The 18098-nt window shown below is 34.2% G+C and overlaps 1 protein-coding gene and 1 pseudogene across 5 annotated transcripts in view; both read left to right on the top strand.

Annotated features, from left to right (window-relative positions):
- The window catches only part of LOC111617959 (Fanconi anemia group J protein homolog), a 79996-nt gene that overhangs the window by 14895 nt on the left and 47003 nt on the right, over window positions 1–18098 (top strand). For all 5 annotated transcript variants that reach the window (XM_023359360.1, XM_023359359.1, XM_023359358.1 and 2 more), the window contains exon 8: window positions 7380–7482. In XM_023359360.1, coding sequence (XP_023215128.1) covers window positions 7380–7482 — 103 coding nt within the window. The remainder of the gene's footprint in view (window positions 1–7379; window positions 7483–18098) is intronic.
- On the top strand, window positions 10375–14135 carry LOC111617962 (annotated as a pseudogene).

Here is an 18098-nt window from a genome sequence, read left to right as displayed (position 1 = left end):
TTCTTGAATTTTTATTATTAATAATTTAGGTTTTATTAATTATAATATCACAAAAGGAATTGTGCAGAATTAGGAAGAAACACAAATTGATAAATTATTAGCTATTAAGACAAGATTTACATACCAACAGTTGTAGGTACTATGTAATATTGGTGACTGAAGTGTAATTCCAGAGTCACTCACTGTGCTTGAATATAGTGACACACTTATGTCGTCACAGATATTGCATTAATGTTTGTGTCAATGTAATGTGATTCAATTATGTGCCATAACGTTTATTTTTTTAACTTATTTTGTGTTTTTAATGTATAAGAGTGGAGCTAACATTCAAAACATGTTTTTCACTGAGTATTACTAGATTTTGAATAACTATAAACTATATAATACTCTTAATAGTTATTAATTTGTTACTTTTCTCAAGGACTTATCAAATCACAATTATTTAATTTGAAAGTTGACCAAGAGTATTTTTTTACTTAACCAATATGTACTGTACATACTGATGAGCCCAAAATGATTAGTGATCAATCCAAAAAGGCAACATCAGTTGGGCTGACCATATATCCTTTCATGTGACAGCTACACTATAAAACTTAACTTGGTTCAACTGAAACCTAGGTGAGATCAGAATTGTTAGAATATTGGTCAACTTTACTTGAGTGAGCCAGGTCTGGAGACAGTCAGCATCTCATTTTGGACTAACTCATCTGTGTTGGCTAATTCCCTTAGAAACATAATTTTAAATGACATTTACATTGAGTAATCCTAATGCCACGAGTCCTATAAACGTTTATATTATGTGATAGACATCTTCGACATGACATTCTTTCCGATAATTTGTTTCAAAATGTCTTTCTCAATTATACTCCCATTCAGTTATACTCCCGGAGAGGATTGCTCAATTGTTTTTATTTTCAAGTTAATATAATCTTTACTGGTTAAAAAGTTCATGCCATCATTAATCTAATTACAAGCCTGTAGAATATTTCCTGCCTTGTGCAAAATTTTCAAAAGCAATCAACAAGCAAACATTAAATATTTTTTAAAACTTGCCTTTGAAATATTGTGATTCATGGATTTATAACATTATTCCATACTTTCGACCAGGGGTGTGTTTAGTTAATTGACAAGATACACAAAGTGTACAGTGAGGTATGGAAACAAGGAAAGATGCCTAAAGAATGGGCAAAATCAGTATTGGTGACAATACATAAGAAAGGCAGCATGTTAGAGTGCAAAAATTATAGAACGATTGCCCTAACAAACCACATAGTAAAAATTCTGATGATCTTAAAGGAGAGACTAAGTAGTTTGATGGAAGAACACTTAGCAGATAAACAGGTATGTTTCAGCAAAGACAGAAGTACAACACAGCAGATATTAATATTACTGCAATTAGTTGAAAAGGCAAGAAGGAAGCAGAAAAACGTCTATTCCTGCTTTGTGGACTTTCAGAAGGCATTTGACAGCATAGACCAAAAAGCCACCTCTGCAGTGCTAAAATCTTATGGAGTGGATTATAAACTAATAAACCTGCTAAGTTATATTAATTAATTTAATGATACTGCAGAAGCAGCTGTGAGATTGCATTGGCAGCTAGGAAACTGGTTCAAACCAAAAAGAGGTACCAGACAGGGAGATCCTATATCCTCAACTATCTTCATAAGTCTGCTAGAAAGAGTCATGGATAAGATGATGCAAGAAAGAGATGCAGGGAGGTGTAAAATTCAATAACCTGAGATTTGTAGATGACATAGTTGTCATTGAAAAAAGTGAAGAACAACTAGAGAAAACATTACATCTACTTAATAAAGAAGGAAAAAGATATGGACTGACTATCAATAGCAAAAAACTAAGACAATAATATTTGATGATGATGATATGACAAAAAACATCCTAGTAGATGGGAAATTGAAAATGTAGAGAGCTTTGAATATTTAGGAAGCAAACTAACCTATAATCTGGATTGCAAAAAAGAAATAGAGATTAGAATTTCCAAGGCAAAAACAAATTTGAAAGCAATGGACAAAATCTGGATAAGTAAAGCAATTAGTTTGCAGACAAAATGAAAAGTATTGTACACCTGTGTGCTGTATGCCTGCGAGACATGGGTAATAAGATATGGAAAAAAAAATATTAGCATTTGAAAGACACTGTTACAGAAAGATCTTACAAATAGATGGATGTAGAAACCAGACATAAAAGTTCGCTGAGTGTGTAACGTTTAAAATTTGTGAAACGAACGTTTTCGGCCTCACTCAAGATTTGCTTCAGGTTAAATTGAGAATTCCAAACTTAGAATGCCTGATATCGAACAATTTCAAATGTTAAATTTTAAAATAAAATTGGAACATGGTTATTAACCATATTTATCGGTTGCAAGAGCGTGCCATCTATGTATAAATACATAGGGTATCCCATGTAAGCCTATTAATTGTAGGACCAGTATAACCGTAAATAATACACACTCATGGAGCATCAGTGACCTCTTGTTCCTTGCATACATAGCACCAGGCATATGATAATGCATTGCGTCCTTAAAGTTGATACATCTATTCACCAGGCCAGCCTTGTATAATTCAAGGGCCTCAAGGACCGTGGTGAAAAGGCTCTTTTTATCAGCCTGGCATTGGACAGGTCTGCATGAACTTCTGGGTCGATGGCATAGGTGAATAGGATGGTGGTGTATCGTGCATCATGATCATATTTGTGCTCACGGACTCTCTGTTGGATGGAACGTTTGGTGGAGCTGATGTACATCATGTCTCACCTAAACCTGTCATCCCTCATTGGGACACTGTATACACCCAGAGCCCGAGATCATCCGACTTGTCTTTTGCATTGCACAATAACATATATATAGAGGGGGACCTTTTGTAGTTGAATTTGGTGTCTGTTTTGGCTGCAATTTCTTTATACAAGGCATGAAGTTTGCATCTGGTTTCGGGGTTCCGATTCCAATCTCTGTTGTGAACTCTTTGGGTACTGTAGGTGCCATGTGTATCACATGGTCTGAAATAGGCTCATGCCAACCCACATATCAGTTCTAGACATTAAATTTTGTATATGCTTGACCTGATGCAGGCCCTGAAATGTGGCCAAAAACATTTGTTTAATAAACAGTTACTATTGGAAAGTGTGAGGAAGGTGTGAATTTTCTATGCTATGTTTTTTTTTTCTAACACGTACCATTTTTCTTTTGGTTTTACTTTATTGATCAGCCACATTTTAAAATAATATATTTACATCAAATATTACACAAATCCAAGACTATTTCTACTATGCAAGAAAATAGTGTAAAAGTGTTTGAGCTTGGCATGTTTTTATCAAGCTACTATACCCATGTGGAGTCATGAAAGAAGAATCCTCGTGTGGATATGCACTATATTGTTGATCTCCTCACCGCTGTCTCACCCTTACATCTTAAGTGAAGAATAAGATAAACCTAACTTCAGATGGAGGTCCAAAGAACATAACCAGAATGCATCCACATGGTAAGATAAATAAAATTCATAGAGACAAATAGATGTTCTTAAACCTGTCTGACAATTTGTGGTCTTGTCGAGTCGTACTCGTCAGTTACAACTTGGTTGCTTTCCTGTTCTAAAAATAATTTATAATTTGATTAAATATAAATCTGAATTTTTTATTGATGTTTTCAAATAACATATCCATTCAGTCTATTGTTATTGAGACCATCAAACAATTGTTTCATTATAAAACAAACTCAAATAAAGACTTAACATGGAGTAAGTGAACATTATGAATCCTATTTAGAGCAAAAACTCTTGACATTCGCACTGTGAGGTAAATCATTCTGTATTCTTAAAAATCCATTTAACACACTTTCCAAATATTTTTGTTATATATCTTAGTTGAACTGCAAACCTATTCATCTGTACAGTAAGTTAGATGAAATATAATCTATTGTATGGATAATATATATACTGCTCACATACATAATAATCTCTTCATTATTTAACTAAATTAAATAAAAATGAGCCAGATACAACATGCTATAAAACACCTATTTATTGTAAATTTAAACAAATTAAAACCACCCAAAGACTGCACAACTTTTGCTTCCTAAATATCATTTAATTGAAGTTACTACTTTCCTCCAATAATCATAATTATACAGTTTCTTTGGCAATTTCTAGTGATCTACAAAGTAAAAAGCTTTTGTAAGATCACCTGAAACCAAAGTCAGAACAAGAGAAATGTCTATTCACAACTATATAAAACTATTCCAAAACAGCCTTATTAGCTTCAGAGTTTATTTTAAACCACATTGATTTCCCATAGATTAAATGAGATTTACATCATCCTGAAAAAATTACTTTTTCCAATATTTTACTAAATGTGAACATAGTTATTATGGGTCTATAATTAACAATATCCTGAATATAGTCATTTTTATAAATAAGTGTGGTATTTTATACTTGCCTCAAATTTTTGATAAATAATTCTTGAAAAGACGAATAATGTGTATTATTAAATTATTTTCATACAATAATATTTCAATCTGATAATGCTAAATGCTTAATATTTAGAATAAAACAAATTTCCATTACAACAGTTTTCATTTCATGACAATAATAGAGGAATAAGTGGCATAAAAATAGTGAGGATGATAACAGAATAGAGACACGATTTAAGAATTAGAAGGAGGCAGTCAATTACAAATGTACTTAGAAATGAAAAGGGAAGAACTGACAAGCTATCAAAAGTGGGATATAAATGAGAAAAAAAGAGAGAGCAGTACAAGCAATGAAAAGCAATATATTTATAGCTTTATATTTATACAATGTAAATTGATCTACTACCCCTATTCTGGTTTCTTTTGTATGTGTGATATAAACATAAGTCCTTTAAAAACGTTTATAGTGCACAATTAAATTTTAAAAAGTTAAAATGTTAGTATTTAATACATGTGTTGGTAGATATTAGAAACAAAATTTTAAATTTAAAAATAATAGTGTTTGTAAAATGGAAAATTTAAATATTCTAAAGGTAAAACATTTAAAAGTTAGAGAATGTTATTTTAAAGTAAAATATTCTAGAACAATTGTAACAGTATATTTTGTTCTTTTTTGAGAAATTTTTAAAACATTAGTTGAAACTGAAAATGGGTCAAAGGAAGCCAGAAACTCTATGTAAAATAAAGAATTTGGTTTCCTTAAACTTGGCAGTTTGAAGTGATTGAATCTGAAATTCACTTCTATAGTACTTATTCTTTGATAATCCTCTTTTTTATTCATATGTTAAGAGGGACAATATGGGAGATAGAAAGCTTGCTCATATAGAAAATGGTGCCATCGTTCTTGACACTTATAATATACTTGCTCGCCAGGCTGCCGATACTTTGCTTGCATCTCGGAAGTTGATAGCTAATCCTTTTTGGCTGGTTTTGCAGATATGCCAGGCTTCAGTGTACCGGAGGTGCTTTTTGTCACGAACTATTTGTATCAATCTGGCTCGGTCTCATTCAGCTTTGACCTCTTGGGGGTCAGCTAAGACGTAAGTCGCCAGCACTGTGCACAGCCGTTCACTTCTTATGTTTCTCTGGTGTTCTGACAGCATTGTCAATTAAGCTTTCTCCTCCATGCTTAATCATTTCTCCTGTGATTTTGCCATATTCAGGACTCTTATTGTCTTGTATTGTATTCAACTTTTTCCCTCATAATATTTTCATTTTCAACACTTGGTGGTGATATGTTCTTTAATTCATCTACTAGATTCTCTAATACATCTGTATCAATTGTGATATCGACAACAACCAAGATGATGACATAAATAATTTCTTATACGAATGTACCAATATGAAAATCAATGCATCCAGTTTGAGGTCGCATGCCTCCATGCCAGCTACAACTGGTCTCCTAATGAAAAGGACTTAGTCACGGACAGTACCGTTTTTAGGGCATTCAGCAAATTCATCACCAAGACCAAGACTCTCACCCAGATAACCTGTTTATGTCAATGTATATTGAGCCCAACCAAATGAGCAATAACGACTTACCAGTTTCTACCGACATCAACAGTGATAACAAGGACGAGGACAATTGCTACGGTAATGGTGGTGAAAGTGATGATTCATCATTCTGGCTGTCAAAGTTTGCACTCCAACTGTGGTCTGCAACTTTCCCATCGGTAACGACCAGGACATTGTGTTGCCCATCCATCCCTGACTGTATGTGAGGTTTTTGTGCTCTCCTCACTGTTTTGGTTACTTGTTATTTTCATTGATGTTAATTGCATTCTATACTGCACTTATCCTTTGCATTATCTGACATGTAGGAACAACCAATTTTCTTTTGTGTTTAACTTCCCAACCTTTTGTATTCTCACTCCGGTGGTAGAAAGCAGTGCAGTGTTTATCCTTATGTAAATGATGCTCCTTACAGTTCAAATGTTTCGTATTGTAATACCAGCATTGCTGTGTCTATTTTGTCGTGCTCGGACTATTGCTTTGTGCATCTGCCTTTATTTCTGTTATTATTTTTGTATTTTGTTTTTACTGTATATATTGTTCTTTGTTTTCTATGTTGTAACCCATCCATTATTGTAAATATCTGTGTATTCATCCCATTTTTGTTATTTTTGTATAATTTTGGTTCTAATAAATACTGATGCAGCTCTTGAGGCTCCCTTCCCCTTCTCCTTCATTTCTACTTTCCAATCAATCTTTCTTTTTCTTTTTCTCCATCTTAAGTTCTTCCCAGCCTCCTTTCTTTTCAACCCTTAGGGCAAAGTCAGTTTACATAACAGACAGCCCTCTAATCTTTTATAACAACAACATCTGTGTCTAACATTGTATAGTTCAAAGCAGTAACTTGTCCACCTCTGTAGGACTTCCACCCTGTCCACTAAAACCTCTCCCTTCTCATCTTTGATTGCCATTTGCTTTGGTTTCCATTTCTGGTTGACATTTCTGATCATCATGTATATTTCTCTAGTCTTAATTCTCCATAATATTTTTCTATGTTTCTACACTGATCCTCTCTCCATTTTGCTTTATCCATCCTAACTGCTTTTTTCACATTACTTCTACATTACTAACATTTAAATCTGTTTAATTTTTATCAAGTTATATGTTGGATCTGCTTTTTTATTTATAACTCTTGAATAAATAGTTCATTTTAAGCTTATTTTACCTTTATTTGATATGTGGACTTTACATTTGGTTTAGTTGGTAATATATGTTTTTTGTAATAATAAACTTTCAGTTTAACACATTTTTGGAGCCTCTTGGGCTCATTATAACAAGATTCTGCCATATGTGGTTACTCTAATAATAATATAATACTTTGTCAATAAAGTATATTGTTGTCAGTATAGCAACTATTCATTTGAATTCATAATTGTTAATTTTACAGAATGTGCATACTGTCGAGTCGAGATCGGACTTGCATTCACAAAACGGTTTCGATGAGTTGCGACAAGAACAAAGGTTGTAAAGAGCTTTTGGATGAGCTACATGTAAGTTCTGCATTTTATGTATTTTTTTGTTATAGTAAAATTTAAGGATAAACAAATGTTACAAAACGAATTACAAGATGACATTAAGCAAGTTACAATGGATTATTGACATGGATGTATTTTATATCTAATTTTACAAATAGTGTTGACAAGAAAGCGCATTTGTTGACAAATGCAAAAACTTGCAACATCCTTCTGTTATCCAACATTGCACTTGTGCTTTCCATTGCTTTGGTCGAGTGTTGGCAAATTGTGAACATATTCTACTGGACAGTGGCAATTGAACTATACCTTGATAATGTTTTGACTGCATTGTTTACATTAATTTAGCCAAGTGCAAAGCAAAAGTCACATTTATTACTGTTTTGGTAATATAGTGGTTATGTGATGTTATGTCTCAAGGAGTAACACATTAGATTGGTGTTCCCACTCACTGCTACTCAAATTATTTTTATGAATAAAACTATTCGTGTCATGAACAAAATTATGCATACATCTATTAAATTATGGAAAGGACCTCAGTTTTTCAGTAGGCTCGAAGCAATGTTTTCTGGCACAGTTCAAAAGCCCACCCACCACTAGATTGTGTGTTAATGACCACTCCCTTCTCTCTTATTTTCTATAAGCCAGGAATTATCCTTTCATCATTAAGGTGCAAATTATTTAATTCAACGTGATCACCATTTCTTTAGTAAATACTATAGATATATATACACTGAATGATCACTACATTAGGAACACTTGCCTAATAGTTGATCTGCTCTTCTGGGCAATTGTGGCTTGCAAATGCTGAGGCATAGACTCTACCAGATTCTCAATATCTTCTATCCTTAATTAGACTCATGCCTACTTGACCAGTTTTGTCAGTTGGTGCACATTTCACAGAGGAGTAGGTGACAACCTTACCACACATTCCAGCATATCACTAACATTTTCAGTGGGGTTGCAGTCTAGTGAGTTTGGGGGGCCAAGGCAGTTTGTGGAATTCATTGTCATGTTCCTCCAACCATATTCCTGAGTGAATCTTGTCTAGTGACACTGTGCACTACCATGTTTCAATATTGAATCATTCTCAGGAAACATAGCCTGAAGATATGGGTGCAGATGATCACCTAACAGGTCCCTGTGTTGTTCTACATTCAAGTATTTTGGAATGACAACCAATTGCCCTAAGCCTTGCCAAGAGGCATCCAGACCAGGCATGGCCAACATGCGGCCTGTGGGCCAGATCTGGCCCGTCTAATGAATTTATGTGGCCCGTGATCAATCTTTCAATATTAGCTACTGAAGTCCGAATAGCTCAATAAAAAATTCTGACTACTAAAAAAAAAAGTTAACAACTCACTGTGTGTTTAGAGTTAACCCTGCATTACAAATCTCTTAAGTACAATGTAGAATGTTGATAAAGCATGATAATGTGACAAATGTATCTGTAATCTCTATGTACAATTTAGTCTCTATGGGGTGACACCACAATGAGATCTTGCACCACCTCAAAATTTTGCTAGGGCAGCCTCCGGTTTAACCCGTGAAAAAAGTTCTCTTTCCAATTTGGCCCGGGGGCAAAAACTGTTGGCTACTCCTGCTCCAGACTATGATACTACCCCACCAACTTGTGTAATCTCCAACTGTGCAACCAGAGGATATGGCTTTATACTGTTATGCTAGATTCAGACTCAGCAATTAACATGGTTTATCATGAAATTGGACTTGAGTCCAGGTGACCTTTTTCCTAAGTCCAAGGTCCAATAATGCCTTTCCTTTGTCCATGCAAAGCATTGTTTGGGATGATGTGGTCAACAGATGTGTTCTTGGAGATTGATGGCTACTGAATTCCAGTCAGTGCAAGATACCGTGCATCACAACGTCATCGTCCAAACATGTCTGCTTTATCCACTGTTTTACTGGCAGGTAAGCTGTTCCACTGTAGTACATTTTTCTTCGGATATCAGTTTTGACAAACCTCTGGGATCAATGGCCAACTGCTATGTGATCTTCTGGTGCATGATCCATGTACTTGTGATATACCCTAAACACCATGTTATGAGAACAACCAACTAGTACAACTGTTTCAGAAATACATCTGCCCTGGTTTCTGGCATCTGCCCTCTATGCTCCAACAATCTGTCTGCATTCAAATTACCATTTGCCCAAGACTGTCAAATACTGTATTGCCTTCTACTATGCAAATAACAGGTCAACATGCAGGCCTCGGAGTCGCTCACTTTTCTCACTTGTACTCACTTTTCTGAAGTATCCTCACTTTTCTCACTTTTCAGGTCATTTTCTCACTTTTCTCACTTTTTTGGTCATTTCTACGTGCTTAAAAATTAGGAAGATGTGGGACCAATCAAAAATAGTTTTAAAGCCAGACGATCTGCCGAATTATCGAACTATCGGACTAGATTTTTATGGAAAAAAATACTCCGCCCGAGCGGGACTCAAAATCGCAACTGCCGCTCAGTGTTGTTAAGTTATCGTCTGTATTTATACGTAACTAGGTAGTCAGTAAGGCTGTGTACACACTAGGCGTTTTTAAACGCGCGTTTTAAAGAACCAAGAGTTCTACATAGGCGTACACACTCAAACGCGCGCTTTTGGCCAAGCGCGCGTCAAACGCGCGTTGATAGATTTTTGTTAAAACGCGCGTTTTGCGGGCGTCAGCCGAGCGCTTTGAGATATATGTGCTGCCATGTTACTGTACATTCGATCGCGCGTTTTCGGGTAGAGTGGACGTACGTTGGCCGAAATGGAGAACGATCATTTCGATACTGATCTATTTATTGATGAAATCTAAAAGAGACCAACCATTGTCAAATGATTTTATAGATATTTTAAAAGAATTAAAAAACTTGGGTTCATTTTGTCTTAGTTTTGGATACAACGTCGCGAACATTCCATGTGTCAGTCTATCTCGTAATATTGGGTGCACCCAAAATTCTCTTTGCCTCTGCCATCGTCTTTTATAGCGACGATGGAGGAGGGGCACACAAGCAATTACTTTCACGTCCATTTCCAAGCTGAGCCAGTGCGTACGCTCTATTAACGCTCGTCGAAAGCCGAGCTAACGCGCGTTTAAAAACGCCTAGTGTGTACACAGCCTTAATTAAAACAAAAAATAATAATTAAATTTAAAAATATTTAACTTAAATTTAAAATTAAATTAAAATTTTAAAACTGTTCTTTATATCGAAACAAAAACCGAAACCGTAGCTAAAATTAAAAATAAAATCAAAATTAATTAATGTAAATTAAAATTGAAGTCAAATCAATTGAAACATATTATTTGGGAAGGTGCGGATAAAGTACTTGTCGATCTTGATTAATTTGGTTAGGTCTATATTTCATGCAGGCAGAGTTGAGAGTCTATTTATAGCACTTATTTGTAAAGGGTTAGTTTCGGTTTCGGCGGTGAGGGAACATCTGCAGGAAAAAGTTCCTCGTTATTTATGAAATCATTAATAAAATATTATTTTACTTATTCTATTTGAAATCTGTTTATTTCGGATTTATTAATTTATTTTTAAATCAATCTCGAAGCATTTTAAAAAATAAACAGTTTCCGATCGTGCTCATAAAAGTTTCGTTTTCTGCTTATTATCGTTTGATTTTGTTCGTAATAAGAGTTGTTAATTTTATTTCAAATTAATATAATAATCACATTACAAAAATGGAAAATTTATATACAAATAAAATTTTGAAATACGTTAAACTATTCAATTGTAAATATAGTTTGTGTAGATCTAAATAATTTACATTTAATGTTAATTTTTGACAAATTATATATATTTAAATGATCAAATAGAATTGGTAAAACATGCAAAAAGTAATTTTCTAAGTATTGCTTTATTTTATTGGTAATTTTTTTATTCTGTTCTATTTTTAACACGTGCAGAGAAGTGACCGATCACGTGGTCAACACGTGTTTACTCTCTTTCGATTGTGATCGACCAATAAAAATCTCTAGCGGAATGATACCGACAAACTGTTGGTTTATAGCAGGTTCCAAGTTAGAATATAGATGTAATGGTTTGAATCCACTCAATATGACGCTACCAAAGTGCAAATTCCGAACTGATTGGTTGAAACAAAAGGACAAGGCAGATTGTACAGTAGGATTATGGGCAACTGTACGTTCAGACACTGATGTATTTTGCAAAGTATGTAATTGCATAATACAAGTAAAAAAAGGTTTCCAAGCACTTTTTGATCATGGAGGTACTGTCAAACACAGACAAAAATTTACCTGTGCTTATGGTCCAAGACAGTTACACCTGACATTGGTTGCACCAGGTGATAGTTTTGCAGGCCCATCAAAAAATGCTGAAATTCCAAGTAATACTGATAATGGGACTGGAGAAGGATTGGCAACTGTGAGTTTATATAATCCAAGAGATGTTGCATACCATGCAGAACTGATATGGGCCATGAAAACAATATGTAGTAATTTCTCATTTGCTGCTTCTAATAATATGGTTCCAACACTACAAGCAATGCTTCCAAAAACTAAACTTCCTGAAGGAATATCAATGAGTGAGAAGAAATTGCGCTATTTAATAACTGAAGCATTGGCTCCCTACTTCCAAAAAAAAAATGCTAGAAGAAATCCACTCTTCATTTTTTACAGTTACTTATTATGAAACCATCAATGTGGAAAGTAAGAAAGAGTTACAGATAATGATTAGATTTTGGTCTGAGCAAAAAGAACAAGTTGTCTGCAGACACCTAAATACATGCTTTCTTGGACGGGCAGATGCAGAAACATTGCATACATACATTATCAAAGCTATCGATGATGCCAACCTGTCACTACACAAACTTTTGATGATAGGATCAGATGGTCCTAATGTTAATCAAAAAGTGTTACGACTTTTTAAGGAAGATATACTGGGAATTCGCAAGAAAAGTAGTTTACAGAAACAGAAAAAAAGAGCAGAAGAGGAAGCACAGAAAAATTTTGAAGAACATCAAAAGAGAGCTATTCATGTCAAGGAAAAGATTATGGCACTGCAGCAGAGTTTAAAACAGAAAAAAGTAGAAGTGAAATACACGAGACAGGCCAGGTTTTGTTAGAAGCAGCAAACAAAAAACTGGAGAAGGCCATTAATAGCAAGAATATGAATGAAATACGGGCAGCACATGTCATGCTTGCTAGTGTTAAAAGTGTTCAAAAGCAAGAGGAAGCAAAAAAGAAGGAAGTTGAAAACATTCAGAAAAATCTTAATAAAAGAACATCATCTTTCTTGACTGATTATTTACAGAAGAAGCCAAAGACTTATTAAGTATTCATGGTTTACTGGAAATATTACAGTATATACAAAAAGTTTTAAAATGTATTTAACCATAACAATAAAAATAAAAAACTTTTACTGCTATTTTGCTGAGTTTTCTTTCCATGTTTTCACTTTGTTTTGTCACTACAGGTAGCTCTCAGTTTACACCGCAGTTCCATTCCTACAAAATCCGGCACAAATGAAATCAGCGTAAAATGAACCCATATTTACAGTGAGGTATAGTGTTAGGATCTACATAAGTGAAAAATAAGCAAATAATTTTGTTTATTAATACAATATAATGCAAAATACATATAAGTTTAATTTTTAAAACGTATTTTATCATAAAATAAAGTGAAATGTTTTTATTAAAAAATTTTAGTTTCGGATCTCGTACATTTTTTGGAAAGAAGTATTCATCTTTAATAACCTTTCCTACACTCGATGATTAAAAAATTAGCTCACAAGAATAATTTAAGAATAATTTATCATTGTAATCCTACGATTTATAGAATTCTACAAAATGATAAGAAGAAAGGAAACCGTAACAATAGTACAGGAGTGTATTCTATTCCTTTAAGTGACCACTGTTTTAATTCAGATCTCGTTTACGTTGGTGCCACTATGAGACTTTTAAAACAGAGGCTTAAAGACCATCTTTAATTGTTTACATTTTTGTTTTCTTTCATTGAGAATTTCGGAATATGGTCGAATATGATGCTCCTTTTTACATTTGCACTTCTCTCCCAATTATTGTCTAACTCACAAAGTTCATCCATCAAACTTTCCATTGTTGAAAGGATACATTAACCCGACATAGAGCTACAGACAAGCGGAGACACTGATTGGTTGATCAATGGTTGCCGTAGCCCATATATAAGGTCAGTTTGAGCAGGAAAATTGAAGGTGGCTAAGAAGAGATAGATATCGTCTGGCCAATGAAAAGTAGATTTGTCTCATTAATGATGATTTGTGATTGCCGGAAGTGCTACTGCGTCGTAAAGTGTTTTCCTGAACGATCTGATACGGGATACATTCATTGGCACTATGGATTCAGACACCATTTATTGGACTATTAAGTTTAATAACTTGACTCATGGGTACCTAAATGTTTAGTATTTTAATATTAATTTAATGCAAATGTATGCATACCCAATAATATTAAACAGAAAATCTTTTGTAACTAATATACAATGTTGCGGCTCGGTAAATACGTCGACACTGAAATGAAAATCAGTCTAGCATAGGGAAAATTGGGGAATTACACCGCGAAATGGTGAATTGTGCAGCGGCGTTATTTTGAATCGGCATAAATTGAGCCAGCATAAACCGAGGGCTACTTGTATTGCACTCACTTTTTACTCACTTATTCTGTATTTCAACTCACTTTTCTCACTTTTTCATAGGGGAAATGGCACTCCCAGGCCTGAACATGTCATGATTTGTGACATGGTAATTTCAGGACATTCCTTTACTACTACTGAGATGATCATTTAGTATTTGTTGTTAGACTGTAGATCTTCCAACATTAAGGCAGTTCAAATTGTTTACTGTTGAAGCAAAGAAACCTGTAGCATTCATTGTGTCTATTGACATAAGTGAAAAGAACAGAACAACAATAAACTTAATATTGTATTGTAAAGACTAATATATTTAGTTTCTTCTGTTCTCATAACTCTTAAGTATGAGGACATGTCAAAATGATTTCATTTTTCCACACACAATGAGAGTTACATGTTACAAGCAAGAAGTTAAAACTGACTAAATGCATCTGAGTAAGCTTAAATTATAAACAAATTTGTAAGTAAGCCATCTTTTAGGGGAGAATCGTTAATCCCCATGTCAGGATGATCTACTGATGTTCGTGTATAGGTGTGGAGAAAGAGACAGAGATGACGAGTATCTTACAAAAACCTGTTTATTTTAGCATAAAAGTAAACTTACACTAAGAAACAAATATTTTCTAGACAAAATCAGCTGGTTGGAAGTTGATAGCATTGATGCTCTTTTAGTTGTTTGTTGTATAGGTGGCCTTGGGGCAGTGTTGTTAAACAGTTTGTGAGACTCCGTTAGCTGGCGTCGGCATTGGCACAAAGACGGGGAAAGCTTTGTCCCAAGTGTGTTGACACAGCGCTTCTGATTTTCACTCCTTTGTGTTGACTTGTTGAGTGCCTCTTGCCAAGTGCATCGTGTCTTTTGCAATTGGGGATTACATCAATCTCCGATCTCCCCTTTCTGTCCATCCAGCCTTGTCAAAGGTCAATCTCTACTGGAGGATGCTTGTTTACATTTATTGCATCATGTCTTACATTAGTAGTATTTTTTTTTTTTCTTGTCTTGGTTTCATATGACTAGAACAACTGAATCCAATCTTTGATCGGTTTTTAACAATGGAGATTTTTTCTCTAGTTTTGTTTTAATAAATTTCTAATATAAATGTTTAATTTCAACTCGTTTTTTGTGGGACCTTACAAATTGCAGTTAGCAAATGTTGTGCAGAAAATTGCCAATCTTTAACCCACGATCATATGTAGTAGTGGCAATTTTTCACACCACCTAGTTTTTTTGCAAGCATTATTTACCAGATTGACTTACTTAGCTGTGCTTTCATGATATCATCACGCTACTCGTTATCCATCCAATTGCATAAAAAGTTCAGTTTAAAAAAAATATTTTTTGCATATCACAGGTTATGGAGAAAATTATTGCCTCACACATGATTGTGTACAATTTTTCTTTATTGTCACATGATGCATAAGGCAGTGATTTTCTTCTCTGACATCATTTCAATGACCCGACAGATATAACGTCACGGACGTCTCTCATGACTGCTGCAAGAAACAGTCATGATATCAGGGTGTTTGTCGGCTATGCATGACATGTATGGTCTGCAATTTGTTATGATCTTGAAAATTTGTCTTCACAAGATAGCCTAGGGAACTATTGCCATCAACAATTTAAATGTTTTCACAGGTGTATTTTGTGTCTGAAAAATACAGAAAAATCATTTTCTGTTTGTTTTGAAAAGCATCTGAGTCATCGTGTCATTTTGCTATATTCCATGTTATCACAAAGTTTGGGTGGCTTCCTATGTGAGAAGCATTACAGACATTATTCTGTAAGCAAAGCAATATTTCATAAACTAAACATTGCATGATCTTGAGAAATTTTGCGTGTGCAAAAAAGACATATTACAGGATTTCTCAAAATTGTCAAATTTGAGGAATAGCAATTATGTATGTAGCTTTGCTAAAAAATGTAATCTTACGTTAATGTTTCTCATTTAAAATATCCTATTGTATTATGAAATCTAACAAATTAACTTATTTCATTGGTAAATGATATCTTCTCCAAACAAAACTATAAACAATACTGTAAATGATCACCAAATCTGGCATAAAAATCTGCATGCAATATAATTGACTTACATCTATAGAGATTTATCAAAATAGTCTCCTTCTGGAATATTCAGATATTTTCAATTATTTTTTAAATAAACCATGCAAACCTTTTCTTTTAGTGCAGCCATGTTTGTTTTCACTTTGTCTTCAATCAAGGACAACGTTGTAGCACACACTATCAGTTTGTACTATATTATCATTGACTAGTTTATCATGGCTGTGCACGTGGTTGCACATAACCATGATAAACTTGGTTATATTGGGTGTCATAGCCTATAATAGTGTTAAGTAGCAATAGTTCTTTACTATTTTAATAAGAAAAATAAGTAGCGTATGTATGTGCGGATCCCGTGTTCCATCTGTCGTGGATTTTGAAGAGTGCATCAAGGCAGCTTTTGAGGTGCTGGATACCAGCAGGAATTTCAAAAAAGAAATAAGAGACAATATACAGAGTAACCTAGAGAAGACCCAGGTCATGTTTGTGTCCTTATTTACAAGTTATCAAAATTTGATGCAGCAAAATGAGCAGGTATCACTAAGCCTACCTGCTTGTACTCAAAGTCCCTCCGCCACCCCAACAACCGAAAGGTCTTATGCTGCCGTGCTAAAGCTCTGACCCCCACCATGTAATGAATGACAAGGTAGTTCTTGTCTATAGCAAGGAAGAAGGTAAAACCAGCCACGATATGCTGGAAGACCTGGAAACAACTGTTAACCTTACCAAGTTGAAAGTGGGGGTAAAGTCTACACGACCCATCAAAGATGGTGTACTGATTAATTGTAACACGAACGAAGGGGCCAGAAGGCTGGTAGAGTCCCTCAACAAAAGGGAGGATGTACGGGTTAGGTCGCCAGGGCTTTGGGACCCCCGTATTATTGTGCAGGCCTCGGAGTCACTCACTTTTCTGAAGTATCCTCACTTTTCTCACTTTTCAGGTCATTTTCTCACTTTTCTCACTTTTTTGGTCATTTTCACGTGCTTAATTAAGATGTGGGACAAATCAAAAATAATTTTAAAGACAAACTATCTGCCAAATTATCGGACTATCGGAATAGAATTTTCTGGAAGAAAATACGCAGCCCTAAGCGGGACTCAAAATTGCAACTGTTACTCAGTGTTGTTAGGTTATAGGAAACAAAAATTTATTTCATGTATGTAAAAATATCCTTTATGAACTTAAAAAAACCCTGTCATTACAAATTCAGAAGCTAGTGTTGAGTAAAGTTATGTACTCATGCCATATTTTCATTATTCGCCAAAATCTACCTCTTCCAAATTACATTTCATTGTACGGAGTTTAAAAATAAGTATTCTAAGCATCCCTGCGTTTTTTGCTGTTTTCTAAGAAAATCCCTCTATAGGGTAAAAAACACTAGGCGGAGGGATTACCCTCTCAAGCTGACAACACTGCTGCTGCTTTTAAATTCAAAATATATAATTATTAAAATTAACACAAGATTAACATAATAGCGTAACCTCCTACCACTAGACAAATTATTTCGTTTCTGACCATTTAGTTATCCTTGTTACAGCCCAATAATTTGGCAGATTATTTGATTTTAATTAACAATTGGGTTATGGAGTTGTTTACAAAAATATTTTTTTACTTGATTTATCTTTAAATAATATCATAAACTTGAGTTAAATAATGATTTCATAGCATATTGTTAACGTTAAATCACATCTATATCTTCCTAAATGTATGTTTAAATTGATTATAAGTATAATTATTCCATGTAGTAAGTATTATTTTCATAAAATGTGTGATTACTTGTGAAATATCCATTTTTTAATCTTTTTTCTTATGCTGATTATAATTGTGCATTAATTGAGAGACTGAAAAAGTAAACGAAAATGTAAATTCATATTTATATATAAAATTTACCAAATAAATTAAAAGATTCGAAGTGTTGTAAAAAGTACAGCACCTGATTGCTTGTG

Source organism: Centruroides sculpturatus, unplaced genomic scaffold (genome assembly GCF_000671375.1).
Source record: "Centruroides sculpturatus isolate CEXI.00-Female unplaced genomic scaffold, Cexi_2.0 scaffold218, whole genome shotgun sequence".
Classification (NCBI taxonomy): Eukaryota; Metazoa; Arthropoda; class Arachnida; order Scorpiones; family Buthidae; genus Centruroides; species Centruroides sculpturatus.
This window is presented reverse-complemented; position numbering and strand designations above follow the sequence as displayed.